Source organism: Protomyctophum bolini (assembly GCF_963924005.1).
Source record: "Protomyctophum bolini genome assembly, chromosome: 19".
Taxonomy (NCBI): Eukaryota; Metazoa; Chordata; class Actinopteri; order Myctophiformes; family Myctophidae; genus Protomyctophum; species Protomyctophum bolini.
The window spans coordinates 23,413,483-23,435,058 of record NC_137880.1 but is presented as its reverse complement, the minus strand read 5'-3'; the positions used below and the strand labels follow the sequence as shown (position 1 = coordinate 23,435,058).

General features: G+C 39.8%; 4 protein-coding genes across 20 annotated transcripts in view; all 4 read left to right on the top strand.

Annotated features, from left to right (window-relative positions):
- LOC308334086 (E3 ubiquitin-protein ligase rnf213-alpha-like) overlaps positions 1 to 4,559 on the top strand; it is a gene marked incomplete at its 5' end in the record, with an annotated part of 41,155 nt that extends 36,596 nt beyond the window's left edge. The window contains 6 exon segments of the mRNA XM_080790674.1: positions 28 to 232; positions 552 to 629; positions 1,237 to 1,434; positions 1,891 to 1,980; positions 3,241 to 3,419; positions 4,364 to 4,559. Coding sequence (XP_080646800.1) covers positions 28 to 232; positions 552 to 629; positions 1,237 to 1,434; positions 1,891 to 1,980; positions 3,241 to 3,419; positions 4,364 to 4,514 — 901 coding nt within the window. The 3' untranslated portion in view covers positions 4,515 to 4,559.
- Positions 4,560 to 5,550: 991 nt separating this feature from the next.
- On the top strand, positions 5,551 to 12,971 carry LOC308334753 (cell cycle control protein 50A-like). The gene is made up of 7 exons (XM_080791566.1): positions 5,551 to 6,052; positions 6,599 to 6,718; positions 7,330 to 7,437; positions 7,570 to 7,657; positions 8,589 to 8,735; positions 9,126 to 9,332; positions 9,985 to 12,971. The coding sequence occupies exons 1-7, from the start codon at positions 5,801 to 5,803 to the stop codon at positions 10,176 to 10,178; spliced, it is 1,116 nt and encodes a 371-aa protein (XP_080647692.1). The 5' UTR covers positions 5,551 to 5,800; the 3' UTR covers positions 10,179 to 12,971.
- An 838-nt stretch (positions 12,972 to 13,809) lies between these two features.
- Positions 13,810 to 17,793, top strand: cox7a2b (cytochrome c oxidase subunit 7A2b). The gene is made up of 4 exons (XM_080791567.1): positions 13,810 to 13,932; positions 14,295 to 14,384; positions 17,075 to 17,159; positions 17,564 to 17,793. The coding sequence occupies exons 1-4, from the start codon at positions 13,915 to 13,917 to the stop codon at positions 17,620 to 17,622; spliced, it is 252 nt and encodes an 83-aa protein (XP_080647693.1). The 5' UTR covers positions 13,810 to 13,914; the 3' UTR covers positions 17,623 to 17,793.
- Positions 17,794 to 19,529: 1,736 nt separating this feature from the next.
- Positions 19,530 to 21,576, top strand: part of col12a1b (collagen, type XII, alpha 1b) — a 151,982-nt gene continuing 149,935 nt past the window's right edge. For 11 of the 17 annotated variants that reach the window (XM_080791241.1, XM_080791251.1, XM_080791244.1 and 8 more), the window contains exons 1-2: positions 19,530 to 19,723; positions 20,575 to 20,691. In XM_080791241.1, the coding sequence (XP_080647367.1) occupies positions 20,610 to 20,691 (82 nt within the window). In that variant the 5' untranslated portion in view covers positions 19,530 to 19,723; positions 20,575 to 20,609. The remainder of the gene's footprint in view (positions 19,724 to 20,574; positions 20,692 to 21,576) is intronic. The other 6 variants (XM_080791238.1, XM_080791237.1, XM_080791236.1 and 3 more) reach the window with 2 other exon arrangements.

Here is a 21,576-nt window from a genome sequence, read left to right as displayed (position 1 = left end):
CCATGCGACTTGCTTCTGATGTTCCAGTGGTTACAAGGTGGCCGTGGCAGACCTGACGGAGCAGCACGTCATCCGATACGAGCTGGACAAAGACCTGCTGCCTCTCATCCTGTCCAACTGCCAGTACAGCCTGGAGGGCCAGGGGACCGTGAACACAGAATACAACCTGCCCAAGATCCAGCAACAGATCCTCAGCCGTTTCCTTCAGGGAAAACCTTTAATAACACGGGCCGTGAGTCACACAGATTCTTAAACGCTTGAGACCTAGTCATATAGGTAGCAGTTTGTCACAGGGGTTAATAAAAAAAAGGAAAATCATTATTTGTCTACATGTGACAAGACAAGAGAAAAAGTTAAACATCTGTTAATATTTACTTTCACTGATCTTTAATTTTCACTTTCACTCTGGATACATTTGTTAGCCATATGGAACTACCTAAAATGAGAATGAAATGAAGAGATCTATACTATTGAATGAACTACATGTACTGAAAGTGATTACAGACATCTGTGGATCTCTCTTTCCTAAACCCCACTGTTCTTTGTTACAGGGAGTTCCTACTCTGTTCAGCAGACAAGAGAGAGACTATGACAACATCTTCAAAGCTATTCAAGGAAAGGTGACTCAGGTAAGTGTTTACATTATGTTTCTTTTATGCAAAAGTTAATTTTTCTACTGAATGAAACGTTGTAATATGGGTTTACAACTTTACATGCTTCTATCCATTAAAAAAGCAAAGTACACAATACAATACTTGTCGGCCGGTATACTCTTTCATAATATAAATGTTTTTTTGTTTTGTTTTTTCATAATGTAAATGTGTGTCCCACCCCAAGTAATGGTGTTAATTTGTTTTTGTTTTTTTGATCAAAGTTTCTTTATTAATTTTCACATGGCATAGCATACAACATTTTTCGAACATTTTTCATTTTTTTCCCCCTCCCCTCCCCCGAGTTCCCGCTCTGAAAGAGCCACAACCCTGGTATCTTGTACCATATGAAATAAAAGGCACATACAAATATACATAATAGACATAATAGAAGACATTAATCAAATATTGGACACAGTATGCAAACTAATAATAATAATAAAACAATATATATAAAAACAAAAACAATTACAGTAGGGTCAGTGTAATAAGTTAAGGATTGTTGATGTCAGCTGCGTTCATCCTCTCAATGCGTGTCAAAAAAGGTTGCCAAATGGTGTACATGTTGATATATTGTTGTCCCCAGGAGTCTCTGAGCTCTCTGACCAGAAACGCTCTCTCCAGAGAGCTGGCATCCTACGACTTGTTGTGCGATGCTCTGAAGGTTGTGGAGCTGGTCCTGGGATTCCTTTCCATGACTGCTGGAGATCACATGATGTCACTGGCCGATTACCTCAGGGAACTGCTGAAGATGGCAGATCAGATTGACACTCATGTCCTAAAGGTCAGGGGGTGAAGAGTTTCTATGTCTGTGTGGAGCTCTCTGAATGCCCAGAAGAATTGTATATGGCTCGTTAAAAAATAATCTGCGTGGTTGTTTATAGAACCAAATTGTTTCTTAAACCCATTGAAACCGAGAAAGCATCTGTGCCATTTTAGGTTTTGTACGTTGGCTATTCAAACATAGCACATCCAAAACTTACCCTGTGCCACTTCGTGCAGCACTGCGAGCTTGTACATCTGCTATTTTTTTACATTCTCTGAAAAATCGTGAAAATGTTGAATAATTTTTAACGCAATATATACAGGTATATCATTTTTGTGGATCCAAAGTTACTGATTTAGAAAGCATTTTAGAATCCGCCTCACGTTTATAGCCTTAAAACATTTCTATTGGTTTCAGTGTTTCTCTATCTATAAAATAAATCTAGTGTGTTGATATGCTGTTGTATTCCCACAGGCTCTGGGCAGGTGCCGTCTGAAACACTGCATTTCTCTGTGGCAACTTCTGTCGTCCTTGAAATCTCAGATGATGCTGCGCCTCAATAAGGTAAGCCTGTTGTGATCTTAAAATTCTCGCAGGCTCATAAACTAAAGACAAATTAGAATGTTAGACAGAGAGATTAACATGTTTTTTGATACAGTGACATAATAATAATGCCTGCTTGGCCCTGGCCACTGTACAGTCGTCAACAGACTTAGGCGAGGCGACATGCAAGGCTTGTCACATGTGGAGGGGGGGAAATTCACCTTTGACGATGTCCACACCATCCTCTCTGTAGCGCATTGATTGAGGTTGAGGGTCAAGATTTGGATTGGAAGTTTGGGTCAAGATTTGGATTCTAGTACTTGAATATGATTACCTGAGCTGTGTTTGAAGCCGTTGTTGTACTCTGTGTTGCTTGGTAACTGATAGCTCGAACCAGTGCTGGTTGTCTCGTTAGAGCCCGCTGCAGTGGTGTCCGATCCGAACTTAACCGGGATGCAGAAACTTCTGTGATCGCTGAGGACTTTTGGGTTGTAAGGCCTATCCTGTCCCATATGGAAAGCGATGAGCGTAACAAATGCTGCTAGCTGCCTAAACTTCTTTAGATTCTTCTTATATATGGTTCACTAGATCGTGTCATGATGACGATGCCAGCCAACTGAGTACCATGTCCATGACGATGCCAGGCGTGTATACCCATATATGATGTCAGCACTGTATATTGCACTGGATATTGTCTCCATACATGGAGCTATCTCTTGCTGCGAGAGTGAGGTCTAGCCAACACCAACTCGGGAGCTATAGGTTGTCTCCATATAGGCTCTAGGTGAAAGCCTTCTTCACAGTAACCATTCTGATAAGTGTTGCTGAAAAGATATATTGCTTGGCGGAATATAATTATCAATAAATTATTGTTTTGTTTGTGTTTGTGTTTATTTTATGAAACCTTGCCAGGCACATAACCATTAACCAATAAGCCATGTGAGCCTGTGGTTTACAGTGATTTTATGACGGCTAAGACACCATAGATTCTAAAATCACTGTAAAACACAGCCTCTTGGGGTTTATTGCTTTAAAGAACCACTGCTCTATGCTCCTAAAATATACATCTGGGGCGCTCCATTGTCTCACATAGTAGAGCGCATACCATTAAGACTCAGTCTTTGCACAGCCGCCCTGGGTTCGAATCAGAGTCCAACCTGAGGCCCTTTGCTGCATGTCATTCCAAACTCCTGCCATTTCCTGTCTCTAGTAGTAGTAGAATTCATAGGTGATGCTATGTATCTCTAACTCTCTAGCATGTTGTTCTCTGTCTAAACAAAGGAGCCATTCTCTGGGCACTCGGTTGAGTACCGGAAGCCACTGAACGATGACGAGGAGAGGCAGATGAAGGGGTTTGTGTCCAAGGGGAACGTGGACACATGGCTGCTGGAGATGCATGAGTTCATCCTGCTGAGTCTGGGGAGTCCGCGCGCCACAGACACCTACAAACCCACCTGGAGGTGAGCTGGACGACACACCTGTTATTTCAGGAAAACAAGTAGTACAGTATATATGTGATGCTGTGATGCCATCTCACTGACAGGATGCAGCATTTGTCCAGCTCAGAAGTTTAGGCTGACAAAATGTCATTGTCTGCGTTTGTTGTTGTGTATTGTGTAGTTTTCCACATCAGATGCCTTTGTGTTTTCCATCTTAAGATTGTCCATTAAATAGTTTCCTTGAAGTCCTGCAGTCAATTTGTATTACAATAACAGAGAATGGAGCAACAGATTGGCAGTCTTTGTAGAGTTTCACCAGAATAGTGACAGCTCTTTTAAACGAACACATCAGCGTGGGCAACTTTAATGATGGAGAGAGCCACTATATTTCCACACTCATTCCAGAGGGCCAGATTGCATATAACTGTTGTCGCAAAAATAGCCGATCTACAGTACATGCTCAAAACGCGTCGCACTGGGACGTGTTTTGAGCTTGTAGATCAGCTATTTTTGCTATATTTGAATTGGAATCCTGAAAAGTAACATTTGTATTTAATTTCTATAGTTTCTGTATTTAATTTCAAATGCCTTTACTTATAGTTATGTTAACTTTATGAACTAAATACATATACATTGGACACAAAAAAGGACAATAACATTTTAATACTATGCTACTAATTTAGACTGAAATAATTAATAATCTATCAGTATTCCATTTGAGTGGCCGAAAATGCCGTTTGCGTGTAGCTGAAAGGCCCAAACGCACAAAGTATTGTGCGTTTTGCAAAAGATCCAGAGACGTGTAGCCTAGGCCTAAGTGAAGGTGCATGTGGCCCCCGGGCGACCAGTTTCCCATGTATGCAACTATGCATTGATTAGAAGACTGGGGAAGAGGAATTACCTTGTTTTGGACTTGTAGGATAGGCCTTGAGTAACATCAAAAGCTGTTTTTTGTCTTCATTCAGTGTTAAGGATACGGTGGTTGCTTACATGGACCGCAAGCAAGTGGAGGTGATGGCTGATGTTGAAGCCTGCTTCCCAGACACCATCCGTATGTCCCAGGTTGTGGAAGCGTGGAAATACGCAGTTAGAGCCAGACACGAGTGGATGGCGTGATGCACACACCTGAAGTCAGCTGAGACAAATTCAACTTGTTGTACCGCTAAAATAGACACGTTGCTATTTATCTACACTGGTATTTTTTGCTATTTTTGGTTAAAGTGGTTAAAGTCATTAGTGTCACGTCACACGTTGTTGACACCAAAATGTTTGTAATCATTAACTGTTTTACACATTTATAGCTTGAAAATGTTTATATCATACATGTAAAACACATACATACTTTAGAAAGAAAACACATGTCTGTGTCGAATAATAAAGAAAACTAAATGAGCTTAATTGCTCATGGAAAATAATCATGCCAAATTTATTCAAATTTATGAGTGCGTGCTATTCCTGTACTGCCAGCGAGGAACATGAGAACAGGAGAATGAGGATTTTATTTGAATATGTCAGAAAAATATGCATTCCTATAGGCCTATATGTTTTTGTTTTTTTTGTTTATCAAATTCCACTATCATGTAGGCCTATCACAGAAAACGTTGTTATGGGGAAAGCGTATACGTGCGTATAAGTGCAAAGAAATGTGCCAATCAAATTTGAGTGTTTTGGGAGTTTAAAGGGGTTTATGTTGAATTTTGTGTACTGTGTAAAAACTGCCTATTATATGTCTTACAATAAAATGGTCCAACTCATTTGTTTATATGGAATTCTTGGAAGAATGACTCCATTTTTCACAGTGACATCAAGACATTGTAAGATTTCACTTCATTCTGATGTGACAAGACTCACAAGAGGTTTAATACGTTATTAAAGTAATCATCAGTAATCAGTAATCATCTGATCCACTCACTGTCTCCTGGACCTTAATGATGATCTGGGCTGATCACTGTAAATGCATTTTTATACAGCGTTATTATTAATTTCATAGTCGGAATTTAAAAAAAGTGTTGGAGGGGGAAAAAAGTGACAAATGTGGAATATTTTTGAGATATTTTACGTTTTGGGGCTTGTTTCCATAGACCTGGTTGCTTGTATCTCTTCCAAAACCTGGCAACACTGGACGTCACCATAGGGAGAACTTCACGTCACTCGTTAATCCAGTTTGTAAACTTCCTGCTTCTTGTTGTAAGCTATCAGCAATGGCATACAACACATCAGCTCTTCGTTTTATTGTAATGTAAGTCGACAGCAGGATTTTTCATTAGTCGCTGTGTTTATATATTTTGGGTTAAATTAGTTAAAGTGAACTTGTTAACGTGCCAGTTTGAACCGAACGCGTTAACCGACAACAACAAGAGAAGGAGCACTAAAACCAAACCACCGTCGATCCATCGATCATTATGATGGCGTCCAGTTACAACGCTAAAGACGAGGACGGTCACATCACTGTCACCGGAGGACCCCATGGCGGCGGCGGCACGCTGAAGAACAAGAAGCCGGACAACACGGCCTTTAAGCAGCAGAGGCTGCCCGCCTGGCAGCCCATCCTCACGGCGGGCACCGTCATGCCAGCCTTCTTTGTCATCGGTCTCCTCTTCATCCCCATTGGCATCGGCCTCTACGTCACGTCCAACAACATCAAGGAGTATGAGGTATCCTCCAAGTGTAAATCCCATTGATTAATTGAAGAACACAATTGATTAACAGTTTGCAGAAAAAAGCACAGACCCATATGGCTCATACTTTAGGCCAAGGTCTGCTAAAAGCATTAAAACCCCAAGAAACACTATGGCTTGTTTCTATAATATGGTCATGTATATTCAATTCATAGGATTCATATAAGCCTACATTATACTAATTTCATATGACTATGATGTTACTGTATAGCCTACCTACATAATGTTAACAATATATATATAGGCTTTAGTAATCCCATAACGTTACATTTTATACTAATTCACATTTACAACTTTTGACTTTGTACATCTAGGATAGTGATATACATTTTTCTTCTAATGACATTATTCACGCCTGTATGACAGTCACTCACGAGTGGAATCATGTGATCTTGCACCATAACATGTATTCACTGTGAGAATATAATGGAGCCAAAGGGACATGTAACAGTCCATTTGCACTGTCACTGGCCTATAACTTAAGTGTTCATTTGGTTCCATGCAATGTTGTGCTTCTTCTAGGTTGATTACACTGGGGTAGATATGTCCAGTCCCTGCTTCAACTGCTCCCAGAACTTCAGTTGGAACAGCACCAAACCCTGTACCTGCACAATACCCTTCCACCTGGACCAACCATTTGAAGTAAGTCATGTAGTCCCACGTAGTCTGAGGACTCACCACTTCAGACTCCACCTTAGCCCAGACGAAGCCCGTAGCACTTGCCTAGCCTTGACGACCTGGCAGGCTTATGCAAAGGCTAATACTGTATGTAACTTAAATACAGGTAGCATGTTATGATGTACACAGGTGCCAGGTCATTTGTAGACCTGACATTCTATAGTCAGTATAGTGTGTATAGTTTCAATGTACAGATTATAGATTTTTTTTCTCTCAATATTATACTGCTTAGATTGATGATAGGAGGTTCTTGGTACCTAACTACCTATGATCCTAGATGACTATTTCTATGCATTTGATGTATTAGCTTGTGTTTTCCTTGCTTACTGTAAATCGACCCACCCCTATAGACCAGAAATCATGGTGGCTGGGCCAGGCTACTAAATGTCTAAATTGTAAAATGTTGATTTTTGTCCACTATGAATGCGTTTCCCATTCTGTCTTTGAAAATCACTTGCTTTTAGGTAAAATCAGTGTAAATAAAGATTGTGCAAGATGCCCCTATTGTTTAGTTATCAGCATTTTGAACCGGTACCTAATTCCATCCCTCTGATTCTACCTCTCTTCCTCCATAGAGCAATGTCTTCATGTACTACGGTCTCTCTAACTTCTACCAGAATCACCGGCGCTATGTCAAGTCTAGAGATGACAGCCAGTTGAACGGAGACATGGACTCCCTTATGGTGTGTGTTCATCATTATGAGTAATTCATTCATTCATTATGACAGTCAAATAATAGCACTAATTGCTCAATGGACACATTGCAATTGTCTTTGCATCTCACTGTAGTTTGTCTCTATCCTGACTGTTCACAGAGCCCCAGTAAGGAGTGTGAGCCATATGCACGCAACGAAAACAAGCCAATTGCACCATGTGGAGCCATCGCCAATAGCATGTTCAATGGTAATGTAACGTCTGCAACATTTTTTGGCACAAGATCACTTAGTTGTTTTCTGAGGCTGGTGAGATCAGCCAGTGCCATAGAAAACCAGCATTGCTTTTACATCTATAAGGCTGCTAATTCAATTAATAAACACCTCCAAATGCATCAATCATTTTATAATAAAACCAATTATAACCAATAATAAAACAAAGATTGATGACAATAATAACACCACAGAATAATTATATCGCATTGCTAGTGATACAGTGTATATAGTACTGTACAAATAAATCCAAGCTGAGGTAACGACACAAGCCCGTCAAGTTCACAGGTAGCCATGGTTCAAGGCATAGTTGCCCAGTTTCAACAAAAGGAATTTATGCAGTGGCGTTTCCAGGAATTACATTTTGAGCAGACAAGATGTGTTAATTGTCGTCCCCCTGCGCACAATCAGTAGCACTAAAGGTTTTCAAAGAGATATACCTGCCAGACAGTAGGATACAAAGGCTGAAAGGCATGCATTTGCATTCCAATGGGTGATCGAGTGTTGCGTTCTATACGCGCAATGGCCAATCCGCTGTCCACTAGTTCTCAGGTCTTGTTTTTGTCCTGTGTATGGGTTTTGGCCAGGCAGAAATGGATTTGGACAGGCGGACCGGACACCTGTCCTCACCTTATTGTAGATACGCCACTGAACTTATGATGGGAATGTTTGTTCTTCCCACAAACTTTTAAAAATATATACAATATTGCTTATTTCAATACTATTTTGTTGTATAATTCAATATAGAATATTGTAATTTTTTATATCAAAATGTCATGTAGAATTGTTATTTTCCACATACATGATAACATACAGTACAATTACAGCAAAAACATACAATGTGGAATACATACCTGAGCGTGACACGGTTCAATACAAGACTCTTTGAACCATCTCTCTTCTCACAGACACATTGGAGCTCTTCTACATCGACCCCAACGGTACAAAGATCCCAATTCCCATGATGAAACAGGGCATCGCCTGGTGGACAGACAAGCATGTCAAGTTCAGGAACCCAGGAGGCAACAACCCTAACCTCACAGCTGTCTTCCAAGGTGAAAACACAAAAACCACCAGCAGCTGAATATTTATCTCTCACAGTCTGTGATGCTGCCTCACAGATGCAGATCCCGGGACAAAACTAGTAGATCTACATGAGCTTGTACATCTGTTTTTGGTGAGCAACACCATTGTACGAGGCGAGCGTGTATAATAATAACATAAGCATTACTCATGCCTATATGTCGTTACCACAGCACCCACCCAATGCAGATAGGTTGACGATGTCTTAATACACAAATCTGATCTCATCACAGTTTGCAAATAACTGTGTGGACAGTCCAAAGATCTTATCTGAGAAACAAATTGAATTTGACTGCAGTATGAACAAAACCTTCATGTCCTCTCTCTGCGTTTGTATGACTCACTTTTCAATCTCAAACCAGGTACGACGAAGCCAGTGAACTGGCATAGGCCTGTCTACGAGCTGGACTCTGATTCTGAGAATAACGGCTTCATTAATGAAGACTTCATTGTGTGGATGAGAACAGCCGCTCTGCCAACCTTCCGTAAGCTCTACCGCATCATCCAGAAGAAAAACAACATGATTCCCACACTTCCCCGGGGCAACTACACCCTGGACATTGTCTACAGTATCCTTCTTTTAAGAGTTACGACATCGAGCAACACGTCACCACTCACCTGTCGGACGGAAACCTTTTATCTCCAACACTGTTTTCAGGAAAGTGGAAAAAATCAACCTGTGTTCCAACGGATCCAGTGTAGTTAATACTTGTTAATACTTTTCATTGGTTAAATAATCAAATAAAATTATAAAACCCACGGACAGATCTACTTTAAACCTGGCATCCCTAATTTGGGCATGTTATTATTGGCAAACAAGAAACAGCAGATCTACAAACTGACGGTGCCTCATAATGCTATTTCCGTTACTTTTGTCATACGACGAGGTAGGTAAAAACAAACATTAAAATATGTCCGCTGGCCTAGCGGACCAGACACATACCACATATAGGAGAAAAAGAAAAACTAACCAGGTGCTCGACAGAGATATAAGGTGATGATGATAAAAAAGGTGCTCACACGGATCAAACGCGATCAAGGCATAAAAAAAATAAATGCTTGCTAATATACTTTATGTATGAGCATGTATGAGCATTATGTACAGTAGACCTTTTTCTACTGAGAGTTGCTAAACAAATCTGAGCAAATCCTCTTGGATGATTAAATCCTAGGTCCGGGCATCTGAACAATGAATGATATCCTTAACCAACTGTAACCCAGACTATCCCGTACGCAGCTTTGAGGGACGGAAGCGCATGATTCTGAGCACCATTTCGTGGATGGGAGGCAAGAATCCATTCCTGGGCATCGCCTACATCACCGTGGGCTCAGTTTGCTTCTTCCTTGGTGTGGTCTTGCTTATTATCCATCATAAATATGGCAACCGCAACAACAGTGCTGATATCCCCAACTAAAGACACTGACATCATTCCATATCGCCTATATTAACAAACACGTGGAGTGGAACAAGAGTGGTTCTGCTCTAGTATTCATAGTGGAAGAAACTGAAGCCGTTTTCGTATAATGGTGTCGCATGGCGAAGATAACCGAACTACAAGCTTGCAACGCATTATGTGCTTGTAGATCTGCTATTTTTGCCGTGCGACACTTGTCATACGATGGAGTATGACTTAAGCTTAACTGAAAAGCTCAACCAGCCTAGTTGGCTAATGGACCATTACATACACTAGCAACTTACTGTAAACCGTTTTGCAAGGAAAATATGGCTTTTTCCAAAGAACTGTCACTGACCTAACGCCACAGTGGCTGGTTGGCAAAAGTTTTAAAGCTGCAATCTGGAACTTATTTTAACATTATTACTACAATATGACTAGCACATCTGTAATGGTTGTTGAAGATAGTCTCCTTACTCTTACATTGTATGCCCAATATCTTGCCTGGCCAAGGCAAGATATTCCTCTTCAATGAGCTGTAGATGTGGGTGATACATTTACAATTTCCTCTCTCCATCGGGAGAGGACATAAAACGTAGCTTTAAGAGTCATGTCTGAAATTTCAAGAACTTTTATCAGTCACTGTGGCCAGTGAATGAAAGTCTAAAATTCAACCAATAGTCAAAAACAACAAGTTCTAGATAAAGAGAAGCTAGAAGCTACACACATTTAGTATTTGTTTGGCTGGTGGCCTGTTCTAGTTTCTCAATCCTAGATAGATCCCTGACAAAATAGCTTAGTTTTACACTGTTGCATCTCATAAAGGAGAGTTGATACTGTTCATATAGATAGAGCACTCCATTGGACCCTTGAAGATCTGTAATTCTGAGAGGAAACCCAAATCTACAATGTACAGTTCTCAGTGTAGACTAACTCAGTTACAGGGCCATAAGGGTCTGTGTACAGTACAGCTACGGTGGTCCTGGAACCCAACATTGAGAACCTGTGTAATACAGCCTATAACCAATATATATTGGTTAGCCAATATTGACCCAATCATAGATCTATTTCAGATATATCAGTGTGTTTTGTCATTGTCTGATGTTCGCCGTATGAAAACCTTTCTTCAGCTTCGCTCCCCTGATATAAGCCATAGAAGAGTGTCTGTTTGTGGCTATTCTCGCAAACCGCTAGACCGATACATTTCTTGTGCATGCTGCCAGTAGGCTAAGAACGAGCGTCCCAGATTTTTCACATCAATGTTTTATATATTATTTGTTTCAATAATGAAACCATTTTTAACTTTTTATTTAATACTGAAAGTTAGAGATCGGATTGGACTGAAACTTTGTCCAAATATCAAGATAGCTGACGTCATGGTACTGATGTTATTATAGATGAATGGCATAATACACTGATAGAAGAAAAGAGGGTCACACTCAGAAAAGGTCTGTTTTTTTGTTCGGCCATTTTACAGCCACAGAACGTTGTTGGTCGTATCACAAAATGACTGACCTCATACATGTGTGAGTGTGAGATCCAGAATATGGCAGCCATGTCATTATTACACCCCGTCTTGTTTACAGAACATAATGCAGGAAAATGCCCTAATATGAATTGGGGTTGGGGCATTTGTTTTTGTTTGTTTTTAAGGTGTGTCTGTCTGAATAGTTGTCACTATTTCCTCCGAGTCTGGTGATGCGAGGTTAAGTTGTCATACATCGAATCTCATTTCCACCGTCCCACCATATTAGGTCACGACTAACATCATCATGATGTCATCAACCGAGTTATGTTGATGACATCAGAGAGGGGTGCGCACGCAGAACTGACACACCAAAGGTCCTCATAATGAAATTTGACTAACATCATCATGATGTCATCAACAGTCATGTTGATGACATCAGAGATCCACAGGGAAGCTAATGGCTTTATTAGGCTGCATATTGTTTAATAGATATTTATAAGTTTACTGTTCCACTGCACTGATGTCATTTTGGACAATAAACTTGTTACGTGGTTTCAAAATACTTAATTTTTTTATATGAATATTGGCCAATATATCAATATTTTTATTGTCTAATATTGAGCCTGACTGACCAATAATCAGTCAGGCTCTAGTGTCGTGTCGTGAGCTTGTAGATCGGCTATTCGCCACGTATAAAATAAATCGCCCTTTAGTTTAAGTAGGATGTGTATCTCACTGTGTAGGAAAATGTTGCATTAGCAGATATGTGGATCAGCAAAATGTACCTCGTGTTTGCACTATGGGCTTGCTTTTAATTTATTTTAAACTGCTAAGAATTGTAACAATGTTGGAATGTACTGAGCAATATCCAAATATTTTGGACATAACTGATTTGGTCACAGAAGTTATATGGTTTCATATAGTATTTATTGCAAGATTTTTAAGATAAGACTGTACTAGTGTACTGGACTAGGTGACGGATAGTTCTATATTCCTGGTCCCTTTACTCTCACCTGAGGCACCGTTATCCCATGTCCATTATGTAGATTGGGTGTTACTTATTGCTTTGTGAAGTCAGCATTTTTTTGTTTTATCATGAATTGGCTGGCAAATTTAATATATTTAACATATTTTTATAACACACCTGTACTGTTGCTCAGAAAACTACAGTTGCTTCTATATTAAAACTAACTGCAGATGAGTAGGATCTGGTCCAATTTGAGTTCAGCACTCTTAACATTTGTGTAAACCATAAACCATAAAGATTGCATATTTCTTTGTAGCACAGCAAAATGTCAGCAACTTCAAAAGCATGAAATAATCTCAATAAATTAGTAGTAACATTACAGAGTGTATTTAGTGGTTCTCAGCATCCCTGTACTTATCTTTGCCCTCTAGTTCTTGTTTTCTCTCCATTGGTGTATGTACGGTGTGTATCCTACCTTCACAACTACTCTACTGCCTTATAACCTGTTGTTCTCAACTCTAAGGTGAGTTATAAATGTAGTGAGCTATAAATGTAGCACCAGGGGCAATGCTTCCCCTCCCATATTTCTTGCAGAAGTCCTTGATGGATTTCACCATTCTGCCAGGTTCTCCATGGCTGCTGTATTTGATTTGGTCTTATTTATCTGTCTACTTTCTTCTCTGGCCTACTGACTGACTGATGGTCTCTTTTTCCAAAGAGTGTTGTACACGATGTGTAGCACTCATTTACACACAGAGAAGGATGTCATCATGACACCAATAGAGGCTATGTGCATGACATGGTAACAAGACAACTCACCCCTTTTACTCTTTTTGGTAGATTGTCTATTTTTGCTATATTCGAATAAAAATCTTGAATAATTTTTTGCTATTTTTGAATTGGAATCCTGAAAATTTACATTTTTATGTAATTTCAAATGCCTTTAATTATAGCCTACTTCTATTGAGCAATGAGCTACTAATTTAGACTGAAGTAATTAAAGCGGTCATGTTTGCATGTTGTGGAATTGTAAACAGCTGAAACCAATATATCAGTATTCTAACATTAACCTGAGGGCCACAGAGTTAAAGATCTATAAGGGTCCATTTGGTTACCAACTCTCCATCATTAACTGGGGACCACCTGGAACCCCCCACTGGTGGTCCCCGGACCACTGGTTGAGAACCACTCACTCCTATAGAGGGCAGCACTGTGCGCCTTATCTGCAGTGCCGTTAAGCAGGAGGCAGAACAGCAGAAGTCAAAAGCAGCAGCAGGAAGTGGCGTTTCCCTCTTGGTCTGTCCTCAGCTGTCCTTGTGAAGATGTTCAGACATTTACTTGTAAGACCAACCTTTTTATTTCGAGCATATTCTAATGCTACTGCTGTGTTTTTTTTTACCAGAGCCGTTGAATATATATGGAAAAACGATGTGGGTCACAGCCCGTGTTCTAGTATAATTATTCTGCTGTTGTCAGTGTTGTGGTTGAGTTTATCGACGGGGTCAAACTAGGACAAGTTTCCACAGACGAGACTGCTATTTAATTCATTGATATCCTATAGCTACCCAGACGGCTTCACTGGGCATTTCTGTTTGAAGCTAAAGCATACACCACTGTGTGATGAAATGGTATAGTTGAAACAGCTTTGTTGTTTTTAATGTTAAATATTTTGTATTTTTTGTAAAATTGTGTCGTTTTGCAGACTCTCCAGCAGGCGTCGCGGCGGACCATCGTCAGTAGCGCGCGCCGCCAGGTTGAAAATAAGGTTTCCCAGAAACAGAAACTCTTCCAGGTAAAACAATTTATATGGCAACTTAAATTAATACAAAAGGTAGGGTAAGTGATTATATATATTTTGTTTGTTAAAATAATAATAAATACATTTGTCTTTATTCTGATTCTCTACTCATGGTGTAGAGTAGACTGCACCACAGTGACTCAGTCTTTTGCTCAGTACCTGTGTCTCCCCACTCCCTCCTCTTAAACAGAAAATGCATGTTCAGGTCAGGATACACATTTTATCCAATCAGGACTCTGGAGGGAATTCAAAAAGGGTTTAGTTGAGACTGAGTGATTTCCAACGAATGCTTCCAAACTAGAACCATTAAAATAAATCACCTGCATGGAATTATTGATAAAGTAGCTCAGTCATCACATGTGTATTTATTATATTACATTACATTTTTATGAAACAACTTTGCAGATGGGAGGATAATTTTCTGTACAGCTGCAATGTTTAACACAAGGGAATTTTCTGTTTGGATCTATGGGATGTCAATGGTTGGTGAGTGGGGACAGTGTTGCAAGTCTAGCTTCAACATATTAAAAAACTGTATAACACTATAACATTTAAGCTCTCCTGGTTGGCTGAAATTGGCAACCCACCTGAAAATGTTTTCTGTTAAAGAGCTGGAGGACGAGTAGACTTTTATCACAGAAAAATGATTACTATCAGAATATAGTGCTTAAACCAATACGACAACTTTTTTGTTTAAACCAAAAAATATCACTTTATGCCCTACCTTTTAATCCAGTCTTGAAAGTGTACAAATGTCCACAGCCATTTTGTTTCATTTATACATGTTCAGAGTTATTAGTTGTGTATATTCATCTGCTATCTATGTAAAGTGTTTAATCAGTCATATAATGTTAATGATTATCCAATTCCTTTACAGGGCTCAGAAGTTTATACAGATTGCGTGTAGAAACATGGACAATTCAAATGCTTAGGTTTCAATGGTAGGATCTTCAGTCACAAATATTGCTTAACAACTGGCAGTAGCTAGTTTTAAAATATATACGAATCAATATACAATATATCAATATACAGTTGGAAAGAAAGCACTCATTCGATGGCTGTGAAGGTCGTGCACAAAACGACAAAATGCACACAAAAGTCCAATATGACTATAGTAGCACAGATGGGGAGTTGTAGTTCCAGGTTAGGCAGGCTATTCATAAAGTCTCCATGCCTGTGGGGCCATTGAAAGTACATCTTATTTATTCCAATTGTATATTCCGCATCATGTCTTCGATCCACTGGCTGGGTGATGGAGGTGTTGCATCCTTAATATATAAAAATAAAAGCAATTACTTTCTGCATGTGAACAAGGTTTTTCACCCCATCTCTGATGGTTCACCAAAGATGGAATAGTGTCAGTGTTGGACGAGTCAAGACCAACAGTCACATACAGGACTAAAATGTTGAGATTCTTTCAAGGTTAGCTTTTGAAAAATGCAGCCGATGTACTGTATGTACGTAGCACTTTGAACTGTATCAATGCATGGTTTGTGCATATAGATTCTATATGCACAAACCATGCACAAGCCCTAGACGTATCCCATTCCTCATCTGCTCATGGGGCCCCTAGATCATCTTCCCATGCTTTGATATTATGAGATGTCGAAGGATTTAACCTATGGATGTTTTGGACCAATGCGTTTCAGACAGCGCTCGCCACCACCATAACTCAACACCAAATGAGGGAATACATTTTTAAATGTTGTTCCATCTTGCCAATAGAGTTCTACAGACTGGTTCAATCTATGCCACGGTGCTTTGAAGCCATTTGGCGGCCCCACACCTTATAAGAACATTTGATTGTTTTTCATGATATTAACACGTTTCGTGTATATCTGCAATTAGTGCAATGTTACTATATATTAAATCGATAGCCCCCTTTAACTGGCCAGTTGAAATACTTTGTTTTAAGCCTTTTTTTTATCAGATAATTATTTTCATAGTTACTGCACTTTGTCTTTGTATGGCAGTATTGTATCCAGTTTTTGTAGTCTAAAATAGAGTAGTAGTGGTGTGTGTGTATATATAGTAGTGAAGTGAATGGTCTCTAAATGTATATGTCTGCTGTTCAGGTTCCTCCTGTGAAGCTATGAACTTCAGTTATTTTAGCTTCAAAGATAAGTAGCTTGATGTTTTACAGCATCAACCGGTTGGATACTAACTATGCATGCAATTTGGAGTTGGCTATTAATTGTTACCTTTACAAGAGTGAATGAAGGGATCGGTCTACCTTAATCATGTAGTGTCTGATCATTGTAGTGGGGGGCAACCAGGATTGGAAATCCACCATCTACAGCTGTTATGGCTACCAAAATGCACTAACCACTTAAACTATTTTGCCAGTTAAACAATGGTTGGTTACCTGCAAATCTGGTTGGGTTGGTTTGGATTGGACAGTCTCCAGATATTTATGCTCCTTTATAGTCTTTACAAGCCATGGGTATGTTGGGTATGTGCCAAAGTAACTGTTTGGGGAGAGTAATTCAACAACCATATACAAAATGTAACAATATTTTTCTTGGCTGGTGTTAATGTCCCACCCTGGTATTGGTAACGGCTTAAATTATACTTTATTTGGAGTTGACATATCTGAATCATGCATGGTTGTTGCTATTTCATTGATTATAATATTCTACAACTGTCAACGTATTGAGCTCTTTGTTTTTGCTTCTTTTGAACAGGACGACAATGGAATCCCGATCCATTTGAAAGGAGGGAGTGGGGATGCACTGCTTTACAGGGCAACGATGACTCTCACTATCCTGGGTGAGTTTATTTGAGCTTTTCATAAATGTCTTCACAAATCAGGTATTTGACTTTGGAAACCATGCAAACACAAAGCTTACAATGCCTCACGTTCATTGTTGAGCAAGCATCGCAAACACTAACTGTTAAGAATGATGCTACAGCTTTTAAAAACTAGTGGGGCAGTAGTAATTTAAATGCTTGGACTTGGCACTGCCACACGACTGCAAATGTTGTGCTTTTGTGATTAATTTGTGGATTGGAGTAGACTAGTGCAATCCCTGTTTTGGGTGTGGCAGCAGTGATTTCTATCAGAATATAGAGATATTTAAACTAAATAATGATAATCACTTCATTTGTTCATATGCCACCTCCCATACAGCTGGTGTAATTGGCCAACTATTGTGATTGCAATTTCTTTGCAGGAGCGGTAGGAGTGGTATATGAACTGTTGAAGGCTGCGTTCCCACAGAAGAAAGAATAGTGAATCAACCACCAAGGATGTTTACCTGTGTTTAATATACACCAGCACACTGCTGGTCATTGTAAAAAGGTCTTTGTCACAAACGATGGGATTTTGTTTCATGTTCATGGGATCAATATTTATTTATTGTACTCTGTATACCTGAGGACCAATAAAAATGCCTCATCATAACGTCTTGTTTATGTTGAACTAATGTGTTTGGATGTCTGAAAAATGACATCAAATGCAATTGTCACAATTGGGTCTGTCCTTTCCAGCCATGTCAGTTAATTGCTTACATCAGTTTCTCCCAGTAGTTCAGAAAAGAAGTGTGGTTCTGATGACTTATGAAATACAATGTTGTCCGAGAGTCTCATTCCATAGTAGCCTTTCCCAAAATGTGAATGAGGGAAAACATAACATTTAGAACACAATGAATGCATACATTAAGTTAAATTGGGTATATTATTTTGAATTAAGTTATAGCCTTGCTGGCTGAAAATATACCCAAGACAAAATGTGAAGACGTTAATGAAAATGGTTCTGTTTTTAACAGAAGTTTCTGTTTTAAACCAACCATAGATTTGTTCCACAAAGCATAGGCCTACCCTGTAAATACTAGATCTGCTTTACTTGCGCAAGTGTCGCACACCAAAAATAGTAATTTTCAAGTTCCTAATCTCCTGCTCCGGAGAATCAATTTAGCCTATTTGAGAGAATTTGGCCTGTTTTTGGAAAAATGTTCTCAAGTAAATAATTGCATTTTGATAGCGCTTTTCCAAGTGCTCAAAGCTACAATGCTCCATTCATACATTGGGAGGTGAAGCGGCGAACAGTCAACGCCAGCGTCCTCACTTCCCACACCAATGGTGTCAAGCTAGCACCGTCCGATTCATTGGAGGCAATGTAGGGTTCAGTGTCTTGCCCAAGGACACTTTGACATGTGGACAGAAGTTGCCGGCATTCGAACCACTGACACACGGATCAGTGGACGTCCTGCTCTACCTCCTGATCCACAGCCATCCCATAAGTATCCGGTTGTTATAGCCTATTTAATGTATTTTGTTTCTATTCTCATAATGGCCAAATTAATTTTATGTTGCGTAATGAGAGAGACAAAACTGACAAACTGCAATTAATAAAGGAGATGTATATAAAACAGTGAGACTTTAAACTTGTACAAACCTTACTACTGATGCGCATCATTACACATTTAGACCCTTGCCACTAGAGAGCGCTGTTTTCAAACGAATCTAACGGTCCTTTTAAGAACCATTATCCCGTGATACGGATTCTCTGCATCACCCTGTCCATAGCGCCACATGAAATCAATTACACCACAGTAGATCCCATTGAAAACCGGCAAAAAGCTGTTGCTTATACAATTATAAACTATTTTCCAGTTAATGTGTAGACATCACAAAACTAACATGACAAGTCACACAACATAAGGTCGCAACTTCGCCAAGTGAAATTAAACTTGTGAATTTGTAAAATTCTGTAAATCAACTGCTTTAAACGGGGAACTTGGAACGTCCAATCTAATGGATATGATTTTTTCCCCCCATTGATTCACATAAAGGCTAAGCTCAACACACTTCCCGCTTTCCTGAAAGCAGAACTTATGTCTCCTTTTTTTGTTACTGAAAACACTCAGGAGCCCATCATCACCCCAATGGAATGCAGAGAACTATGTAAAAGTTTCCGAATGTGTCTCCCCACCACTTTCACAGAGCTACACATCATTTGGTTCTCTGGCTGTCGTAAGCGTGCACACTGTAAAATCCATGGAGCTCTCTGGGAGAGTACAAATGGAACCAAAATGGTTCCATTGTACACTCGCACAGTTAAATTGACATCGAGGAGTTTGTCAGTGTGCGGCGGGTGAAGGGAGCGTTGGGAGCAGCCCCCTATTAAGTAGCAGATTGTGAAGGGATTCTTCCCACTTGGAAAGAGGCTGGCCGACTCGCCTGGGAACCGCACCAGTTGAGCTCACACTTTCCCACTGACTGGACCATCCTCTCCCGTGATAAACGGACATCGTTTTCACAGACGGGGTAGCCTACAAAACTGCTTTAAAAAAACTATTGATTAGGCTACACTCAACAACACTCTGCTATAGGTCAGTGTTGCATGTTTTTCTTTTGCGTCTAGGCTCCATTTTTGGCCACGCGTTATTGTAAAATTGAATAGCCTTTATTGCGGGGAGATTTCTTTTTGACGTTTTTAAATGGCATAGCAACCTATCGGCCTCCTATACTGTCAAAATGTTTCATTATTTAATGTGTCCTATAGCCTACTTATACATTACCTTATTCCTACTCCGTGGCGTGCGTAATTGCGCACAGCGCCAGAATTTGGAGTCAGGTTATTCTAACCTTTATGGAGATTTTAATCTCAAAATGTGGTTTGACTCCAAATGTTTGCTATAGAAGTTGTATATTGTTAATGAATTATATATTTTTTTATTTGATTGACATTTGAAATACAGTCTAGTCTTACAGAGAATGGAGATACATCGCAAGATACCTATAGAGATACCTTCTCAACAATCTTGATACTTTATTATTGTAAATGTTAGGCTGTTGGTGGAGAACTGTTATGTAGGACAATTTGACAGTGCTTTCGTATTTTCATCCACTGGTGATTTATTTTATTTTATAAGGCAGGAGGAGATGCGCCATTATCGCATGGAAAACTGATTGAAATTCATAACCACGGTATAGCTGTTTTTTTTATGGTGGATTTGTCAGTCAATCTGATCAGAATGACACCCATTTTCCACAGATGTCCTCAGAATGTTCCCGAAATAGCCTAATCATCAGTGTTAATTTATCCATTTGTAAAACCGAGAGCTAAATTGACACTCAGTGTACAATCTCGTATAGGCTAATTTAGTCAGTCAAGTATATCAAGGCTAAGGCTAATAAGATCCATGCATATAGCCTAATGGCTCGTTCTCGTCGCATGCAGGTTCATTCATGCGCTGCTGAGAGCAGAGAGTTAACATGAAGATAAGGCTGATGTCTCCGGCAGCAGCTGCTCTGGTCGCAGTGCTGCTTCTCTCCTCCGCTCAGGCCCAGGATTCAGGTAAAGTTCATTTTTATTCACTCTCCATGACTCCCTCCATCTCTTCTCTCTCTATAGCCTATAGCCTACCCCTCTTCTCTTTAGTTTGAACAAACCACGTACTCCCAGCCAGTGCTGCTTTACTTGGTGGGGTGCGATTGTACAAGCGTGCCAATGTTAGGTGATGTGAATAAAAAAACAAATGAATGAAAATGTGTTTTGGAAGTTTGTTATAAATGCTACATAGCCTAATGTTATGTTGGAAGAGTATTATCTTTTGACAAGTCGGTCATGCCTGTCAAACAGGCAGAGTCAATTGAATAAGTTAATTGTCAATTGAAAAGGCGAGTTAATTATTACCAAAAACTTAATCCGAAATTCCGGGAATGACCGCACAGTTAATCGGAAAATCTGGAGTGATCTGAATTTAGATTTCCTCGGCCTCGTCTAGGGCCATAGGGTGGGAAACAAACAGCTAGATGAAAGACAAACGATATAGTAGGCCTATAACAGTCATTGGTTGGAAGGACATCCAGGAATAGGTAGCTGCCGTTTATTTTTCTTACACTAGGAGGGGCTCACCATCTGCCAAAAAACAGACGATTCCAGAAAAATCCACTGGACGAGAGACTGAGAGAGAGAGAACGGCGGCCAAGTTTCCCTCCTTTGTCCTTTTTGTCTTGATGGAACGGAAAGACAAAATATGACTTATTTTCCAGAGGTCTGAGACGTTAGACAGAGAAAATGTGGTCCAGTCAGTGAGCCTCTGCGGATACATTCTGTCAGAGTCCAAAACCTCAGAATAAACCCCTCAGAATAAAATACATGTCGTCATGCACAGTGTCTCGTTTCTGTTGCATAGCTACCATAGTACCATGCGCCCTAATGATCCCCTTTAATGCCCAG

What these genes read in the sequence shown, in the direction of transcription:
- LOC308334753 (XM_080791566.1), top strand. Translation starts at nt 5,801, where the DNA reads ATGATGGCGTCCAGTTACAACGCTAAAGACGAGGACGGTCACATCACT. An exon ending in ACAACATCAAGGAGTATGAG is followed by an intron (nt 6,053 to 6,598) that starts GTATCCTCCAAG and finishes TGCTTCTTCTAG; the next exon opens with GTTGATTACACTGGGGTAGA. An exon ending in CACCCTGGACATTGTCTACA is followed by an intron (nt 9,333 to 9,984) that starts GTATCCTTCTTT and finishes ACTGTAACCCAG; the next exon opens with ACTATCCCGTACGCAGCTTT.
- cox7a2b (XM_080791567.1), top strand. An exon ending in AGAAACAGAAACTCTTCCAG is followed by an intron (nt 14,385 to 17,074) that starts GTAAAACAATTT and finishes TCTTTTGAACAG; the next exon opens with GACGACAATGGAATCCCGAT. An exon ending in GATGACTCTCACTATCCTGG is followed by an intron (nt 17,160 to 17,563) that starts GTGAGTTTATTT and finishes ATTTCTTTGCAG; the next exon opens with GAGCGGTAGGAGTGGTATAT.